This window comes from Nicotiana tomentosiformis, chromosome 8, assembly GCF_000390325.3.
Source record: "Nicotiana tomentosiformis chromosome 8, ASM39032v3, whole genome shotgun sequence".
NCBI lineage: Eukaryota > Viridiplantae > Streptophyta > Magnoliopsida > Solanales > Solanaceae > Nicotiana > Nicotiana tomentosiformis.
Genome location: NC_090819.1, coordinates 33,048,556 through 33,056,928, shown reverse-complemented (window position 1 = coordinate 33,056,928; position 8,373 = coordinate 33,048,556). Strand labels below are relative to the sequence as shown.

At 43.3% G+C, this 8,373-nt stretch overlaps 1 protein-coding gene across 1 annotated transcript; it reads left to right on the top strand.

Moving 5' to 3' along the window:
* The first annotated feature begins 248 nt into the window (after positions 1 to 248).
* Positions 249 to 770, top strand: LOC138897281 (uncharacterized). The gene has a single exon (XM_070183245.1). The coding sequence runs from the start codon at positions 249 to 251 to the stop codon at positions 768 to 770; it is 522 nt and encodes a 173-aa protein (XP_070039346.1).
* Positions 771 to 8,373: the final 7,603 nt, after the last annotated feature.

Below are 8,373 nucleotides of genomic sequence, written 5' to 3'. Positions count from 1 at the left end.
CTGCCCCAGCTCCAGGACCCAATATTTTCGATTGGGATCTTAGAGGAGCTATTCAGATGCTGACTCAGTTAGTAGCTTCCCAGGCTCAAAGGTCAAATGTTGCACCCACCTCATTTAGCTCGCAAGAGGACTCCTTTGGTTCCAGGGTAAACAGGTTCCTTCAGTTAGACCCTCCAGTATTCACAGGTATTGATCCCGGGGCAGACCCTCAGGATTTCATTGATAAGATGCATAAGACTCTCTAAGTTATGCGTGCTACTGAAGTAGAGGAAATAGAGTTAGCCTCTTATCGTCTGAAAGGGGTGGAATATTCCTGGTTTGAGATGTGGGAATATTCCCGTGAGGAGGGGATCCCTCCGGCGAGATGGAGTGAGTTTGCGGATGCCTTCATAGACCATTTCTTGCCTGCCGAGACTAAGGCAGACCGTGCTGTGGAGTTTAAGACCCTTAAACAGGGTAGTAAGAATATGTGGGAGTATCACATGGAGTTTGTGCGCCTGTCGAAGTATGCTATTCATATGATGCCGACTATGGAGGCAAGAGTGCGTCGATTTGTGCAAGGCCTTAGCCCTTTGGTTATTAATGAGGCTGCCACAGCTGCTCTAAATTCTGACATGAACTATGGAAAGATGGTGGCATTTGCCCAAGCTATAAAGGCTCAAAATTTAAAGCACATGATGGAACAAGAGGGTAGTAGTAGGGCCCGATCAGCAGGCAACCTTGGGGATTCGTTCAAAGGTGGGAGATCAGCTTTTCGGGGAGGATCATGAGGGCCATCCCAGTCTTATGCTCAGTCTTCAACTAGTGCCCCACCATTAGGGCACAGCCAGCAGCAGGGGACTCGCTTTAGGCCCGGTCGGGGCAGCAGGGGGTCCCACCATCAGGGCCGATCAGGAGGGAGATTCCAGCAGCAGCAGAGGGCCCCATGCCCTAAGTGTGGGAGGATACATTCGGGAGTCTGCTACATGGACATGCCAGTATGTTACGGATGCAGAATGAGAGGCCATATTCATAGGGAGTGTCGTGCATCCTGTCAGGGTGAAGGTAGGGGCACAACTCAGTCATCCAGTCCTATAACTGCCACAACTTCAGCACACCCTCCAGCTCGAGGCTCTTCAGCACCTGCAGGGCGTAATACAGCTAGGGGCGGTGCATAGAGTTTGGGAGGACCCAACCGATTCTATGCTACGAGTGGTCAACAAAGTGCGGAGGCTTCCCAGATGTCGTCACAGGTATATTGACCATTCAATCTCATGATGTGTATGCCCTTATTTATCCCTAATCTTCTTTGTCCTATGTTACTCCTTATGTTGCTATGAGCTTCGGGGTAGAACCGGAACATCTTCATGAGCCATTTTCTGTATCTACCCCAATTGGCGAGTCTATTATTTCTGCGCGGGTTTATAGAGATTGTGTTGTCACGGTGCATGGTCGGGATACCATGGATGATCTTATTGAACTAGGGATGATTGATTTTGATGTAATAATGGGAATGGACTGGCTCTATTCATGCTTTGCTAAACTCGACTGTCGGACCAAAATTATGAGACTTGAGTTTCCTAACGAGCCAACTGTTAAGTGGGAGGGGAATAATGTTATGCCAACATGTAGGTTTATTTCTTACCTTGAGGCCACAAAGAAGATCATGAAGGAGTATATTTATCATTTGCTCCGAGTTACGGACACCACTGCTGAGGTGCCTACCCTTGAATCTGTACCAATTGTGAATGAATTCCCCGATGTCTTTTCGGATGAGCTCCCTAGAATTCCTCCAGATAGGGAGATTGATTTTGGGATTGATGTGATGCCAGGCACGCAGCCTATATCCATTCCACCTTATAGAATGGCACCGGCAGAATTAAAAGAGCTAAAGGAACAATTAAGGGATTTGCTAGAGAAATGTTTCATCCGACCGAGTGTGTCTCGTTGGGGAGCACCGGTTCTCTTTGTCAGAAAGAAATATGGATCGCTGTGAATGTGTATTGACTACCGGCAGCTCAACAAAGTCACAATCAAAAACAAATACCCATTGCCTAGAATAGATGATTTGTTTGACCAATTACAAGGTGCTATGTTCTTCTCCAAAATTGATTTGCGGTCCGGGTACCATCAATTTAAGGTAAGGGAGCAGGATATTCCAAAAATAGCTTTCAGAACTCGGTATGGGCACTTTGAATTTTTGTTAATGTCTTTCAGGCTAACAAATGCCCCGACAACTTTCATGGATCTTATAAATCAAGTCTTTAGACCATTTCTTGACTCCTTTGTGATAGTATTCATTGACGACATCCTTGTATATTCACGAAGTCGAGAGGATCACGTCGACCAACTCAGGGCAGTTCTGCAGACTCTTCATCACCACTACCACTTGTATGCAAAGTTCTCGAAATGTGAATTTTGTCTTGAATCTGTTACATTCCTGGGTCATGTCATCTCCGGAGAAGGAATTAAGTTTGATCCTCAAAAGATTGCGGCGGTGAAGGATTGGCCTAGACCTACTACTCCAACAGAGATTCGCAATTTCTTGGGTTTGGCTGGGTATTATAAGAGGTTCATGGAGGGGTTCTCCACTCTTGCCTCTCCATTGACAAAATTGACACAGAAGGCAGTTAATTGTGAAAGGAGCTTCCAGGAATTGAAATCAATATTGAACTCGGCACCGGTATTGACCCTGCCAGAGGGTACCGATGTGTTTGTGGTGTATTGCGATGCTTCAAGGATCGGTCTCGGGTGCGTATTAATGCAACATGGTAAGGTCATAGCATAAGCTTCAAGGCAACTTAAGAATCATGAAAAGAACTATCCAACTCATGATTTAGAGCTTGCGGCGGTGGTTTTTGCACTAAAAATTTGGCGTCATTATTTGTATGGAGTCCATGTAGATGTATTCACGGACCACAAGAGTATTCAATACATTTTCAAGTAGAAGGAATTGAACTTAAGGCAGAGAAGGTGGCTTGAATTGCTCAAAGATTATGACATCGACATTTTGTATCATCCGAGGAAAGCTAATGTGGTGGAGGATGCTCTTAGTTGAAAATCTATGGGTAGTTTGGCTCACTTGGAGGCATGTCAAAGGCCTTTGGCCCGGGAGGTTCACCAGTTGGCCGGTTTGGGAGTTCTTCTTACGGACTGTAGTCAAGGGGGAGTGATTGTGCGGAATAGGGCGGAATCATCGCTTGTGACGGAGGTCAAGGAGAAGCAATACAGTGATCTAGTGTTGGTGCAACTGAAGGAAGGGATTCATAAACATAAGACTATGGCTTTTTCTCTTGGCATGGATGACAGTACATTACGGTACCAAGGACGACTATGTGTTCCAAATGTAGATGGTCTTCGAGAAAGAATCATGGCAGAAGCGCATACTTCTAGATATTCCGTGCACCCAGGCTCTACAAAAATGTATCATGATCTCAAGGAGGTTTACTGGTGGATGCCATGAAGAGGGGTGTGGCGAACATTGTGGCAAAATGTTCAAACTGTCAATAAGTGAAGGGCGAGTATCAACGGCCCGGTGGGTTAGATCAGAGTATAGAAATTCTAATGAAATGGGAAATGATCAACATGGATTTTGTGGTAGGATTACCGCGCACACCGCGTAGGTTTGACTCAATTTGGGTGATCGTGGATCGACTCACAAAATTAGCTCACTTTTTGCTGGTTAAATCTACCGACACTGCGGAACAATATGCTCAATTATATATCAAGGAAATTGTCAGGCTTCATGGCGCTTTAGTTTCCATCATTTCCGATCGAGGGGACCAATTCACAGTTAATTTCTGGAAGAAATTTCAGTAATGTTTGGGTACGAAGGTATATCTTAGCACGACTTTCCATCCGCAGACTGATGGGCAAGCAGAGCAGACTATTCATATGCTAGAGGACATGTTGCATGCGTGTGTGCTTGACTTCAAGGGTAGGTGGGATGATCATTTGTCGCTCATAGAATTTTCTTATAACAACAGCTTCCATGCTAGTATTCAGATGGCACCGTTTGAGGCCTTGTATGGTAGAAGATGTAGATCGCTGATTGGGTAGTTTGAGGTTGGAGAAGCTGAAACAATAGGACCAGACCTTGTGCATCATGCTATGGAAAAGGTTAAGATCATAAAAGAGCGGTTGAAAACTGCTCAGAGTCGTCAAAAATCCTACTTGGATGTTCGTCGGAGAGACTTAGAGTTCAAAGAAGATGATTGGGTGTTCTTGAAGGTATCTCCCATGAAGGGGATTATGCGGTTTGCAAAGAAAGGAAAATTAAGTCCGAGGTATGTCGGGCCATATAGAATCATTCAAAGGATAGGTCAGGTGGCGTACAAGCTTGAACTACCACCTGAGATGTCATTAGTACACCCGGTATTCCATGTGTCCATGTTGAAGAAGGTTGTTGGAGATCCTTCCTCTATTGTGCCGGTTGATACCATCGAGGTTAGTAAAGAATTGGCATATGAAGAAATTCCAGTTGCTATTCTTAATAGGCAGGTCTGAAAGTTGAGAAACAAAGAAATTGCATCCGTGAAGGTGTTATGGCGAAACCAACAAGTCGAAGAAGATACTTGGGAAGCCGAGAATGAAATGAAAGAAAAGTACCCTCATTTGTTTGAATAGCCATGTAATAGTTCTATGAAGTTGTTTCCCCTAAAGTTTGTATCGCTTGTTCAGCTAAGATAAAGACATTCCTTTCTAGCTATATGTCCCCCATGAGGCTTCGGTTGGTGTGATTTTGCATTTTGTTATGTCATTTAATTCTATATATGTTGCTAAGGTGTGCTTCGGGGGATCTCTGGCAGGTGGATAGGCCTAAATATAAAGGAAACTCTGGCGAAATTTTTAGAAAGTTAGAAAGTTAGGCAAATTTGGGGCTGATGGTATGCAGCATAACAGAAACTGTGGTAAGTAAACCTTGATCCTCATTCGAGGACGAATGATCTTAAGTGGGGGAGGATGTAAGGACCCGTAAAATTTTTAACCTAAATACTTGGGGTTTCGTGGTGCCAAGATAGATTCGTGCGTTACTATAGAAGAAATTCTTTGGACTTTTTGGATTGAACAGTACCCTACTGACTGAGAGGAAAATATTTTGCAGAAGAACGCATTTCTGCGGCCCATTATGCGGCCGCATAATCACTCTAAGGACCGCATAATGGCCGCAAAGTGAAGCAGTAAGTTTGACCAATTTGAGGTCAGTTTTGCGATCGATTATATGACCGCATAATTGATATGCGGACCGCATATCGGTCGCATAATTCCTCTTGGGTTTATGTGGAGGGAGTTCTGCGGTGCATTATGCGACTGCAGAACAAGTATGCAGACCGCATACTGATCGCATACCTGAGCCGAAAGTTTAGGCCCCTGAGGGCCATTTCTGCTGTCACTTTGCGGACCGCATAACCATTATGCGGTCGCATATGCGACCGCAGACATGTGTCGGGGCACCATTTTTTTAAATTTAAAACCCGACCCCCATTCCGTTAAAACACCCCTTAGGTCTATTTTGAGCTCTTTTTCTGATACTTCTAGAGTGAGAGAGAGAGAGTTCAAGAGGGAGGGCCTAAGTTTTCATCAAATTGATCTTCAATCATCACTCAAAGCCTTGGAAATATTCAAGTAGAGCACCAAAATTCTTCACCCTAAAAGGTAAGGCTTCATCACCCCCAGCTCTAAATTTCAAAAATAGCTATAATGGGGTACTATGGTGATGCTTCATGAGTATGAGGGTGGTTTATCTTGCATGCATGTGTGATAGAGAGTGTGGGGAAAGAAAGTGAGTTAGAACCATGAACGTTTTCCTAATTCTGGGTTCAATTTGTATATTGCTAAACTAGATTGAGGTTCCTAAGGGTTCCAAATAATTGTAGAGTCCAAAGAAGCAAAATTGAGGTATGTATGGCTAACTCTCTTCTTCCTAGAATCGAACTCCCGGCGTCCGATTAATGGGTGTAAGTTCCAACTTGATCATACTAGAATTGTTTGCCTAAGTGTGTTGGATTGAAAGATTCATGTTCCCTAGTTGTTTTAGATGGTTACCATGTCATCATGCTATTTGAGAACGTAATTATGATTTTCCTAGCTCATTCCCTTATGTGTGAAATGCCTTATGTGATGGTACTTATCGACATGAATGATGGTGTTATTTGAACGAATAAAAAGGGAAAGACTTGAATTATAAAATGTTCCTAAGTGCCAAGAACTACTTAATAAATGAGGCTTTTTGTGCCATGTAACGAAAGATAGGAAGGAAATGTGAATTTAGTGAACAATTGAAAGAGGTTATATCTCAAGTGAGATGGCTTAGCCGATCGGGCCGAGATCGGACGCCATGCTGTTCGCATGGTGGCATTTGTGTTAGAATTATTGATTTACATTGTGGATATGGATATGTCTCACTTGATATGGCTTAGCCGGTCGGGTCGAGACGGACTCCGTTAAAAAATGCGCTGGCATTGTGAGTTGTGGCTTTGGCACTAAAGATTATTAATCTAAAAAGATGGAAAGATTGAATTGGAAACTATGTGACCCTTACTTGATCTTTTCTTTGTATTTCTATGAAACTCTTATTGATTATTATGACTGCCTTCTCTTTGTTTCATTGTTCATTCTGCTAAGAGTGTTGTTTGCCTTACATACTAGTACTATTCGATAGTACTAACGTCCCTTTTGTCGGGGGCGCTACATCTTTGAATGGATGTAGATGGTTTCATCATAGATAGTGCCGATCGCAGATAGGTGGTGCTCTCCTTCTCTCCTCACAATAGTCTTGGTGAGCCCCATTTTTCCCAGGGGTCATGTAGTCCTTTTGTATAAGTTTTCATATTTTGAGGTATAGTTGGGGCCTTGTTGTCAGCTTTGTCGTGTTGCTCTTTTGTACTCTTAGAGGCTTGGTAGAAGTTTATGTGGATCATGTATGTATGTTGGGGTGGTCATTGGATCGATTTGTATTTTGGGAACTCAACTATGGCATAATGTTTATAAGGAAAAATGAACTAGCAACGTTTATATATTTATGTAACTGATCCCCCCATGTTTTACAAATGGTAATGCGATCCCTTTTTGGATTATGAATGAGTTGGGTAGGAAAGGTTTAATAGGCTTGCTCGATAGGGTTCACTCGGTTGAGCACCAGTCACACTCCCCGAGGTTGGGGCGTGGTAGAAATAAGCTCACACTCTCAACCAATCTCACCCACAAAATCCACACATGATTTGACCATTTTTTCAAACAATTTCGTACAAAAGAAAATGACCAACTTTGAACCCTAACTGTTGAGAGGTAAAGGAGAGAAGAAGAATAAGATACTAAAAAACATTAAGAGCACAAAGAGTAAGCTTTCATACCTTGATACTTGCAATTAGGAGTGAGAAATGACGGAACTTGAGAGTTGGGAGAGTGAGAAAGATACCAGTCATTCAATTTTAAAGCCTCAAAAAGATTTGGGAACTTTTGTTAAATGTTCAGGAAAACCCTGTTTAAGTGCCTCAGAGGTCGAATGAGGGGAACAAGGTACATCCAAAGAAGATTGAAGCAGTGCAGAGTTAGCCCAGACCATCGTCAGCTACTGAGATCAAGAGTTTTCTTAGTTTAGTAGGCTATTACCGTCGTTTCGTAAAGGGCTTCTCATCTATTGCTACACCTATGACCAGATGGACCTAGAAGGGCGCTCCGTTCAGATGGACCGAGGAGTGTGAGGAGAGCTTTCAAAAGCTCAAGACGGCTTTGACTGTAGCCCCAATATTGGTGTTGCCTAGCATTTGGGGTCTCACACTGTATACTGTGATACGTCACGTGTTAGCCTCGATGCGATGTTGATGCAAGACGATAGGTTGATTGCCTATGCGTCTAGACAACTGATGGTTCATGATAAGAATTATCATGTCCATGACCTGGAATTAGCAGCTATTGTTCATGCCTTGAAATTTGGAGGTTTTATTTGTACGGTGTCCCTTATGAGGTCTATATCGATCACCACAGTCTACAACATCTATTTAAACAGAAGGATTTTTACTTGTGGAAGCGGAGGTGGTTAGAGTTTCTTAAGGACTATGACATCACCATTCTATATTATTCCGGGAAGGTCAATATGGTGGCCGATGCCTTGAGTCAAAAATCGGAGAGCTTGGGTAGTTTAGCATATATACCGACAGCAGACAGGCCGTTAACATTGGATGTTCAGGCCTTGGCCAACCATTTTTTAGATTTGATATTTCCGAGCCGAGTCAAGTTCTGGCTTGCATGATTTCTCGGTCTTCTCTGTATGATCCTATCAGAGAGTATTAGTTTGACGACCCCAATTTCCTTGTCCTCCAAGACACAATTCAACACGGCAATGCCAATGAGGTTACTATTAGGGATGATAGTGTTTTACGGATGCAGGGCCAA

Coding starts and splice junctions, on each gene's coding strand:
- LOC138897281 (XM_070183245.1), top strand. CDS start 249: ATGCGTGCTACTGAAGTAGAGGAAATAGAGTTAGCCTCTTATCGTCTG.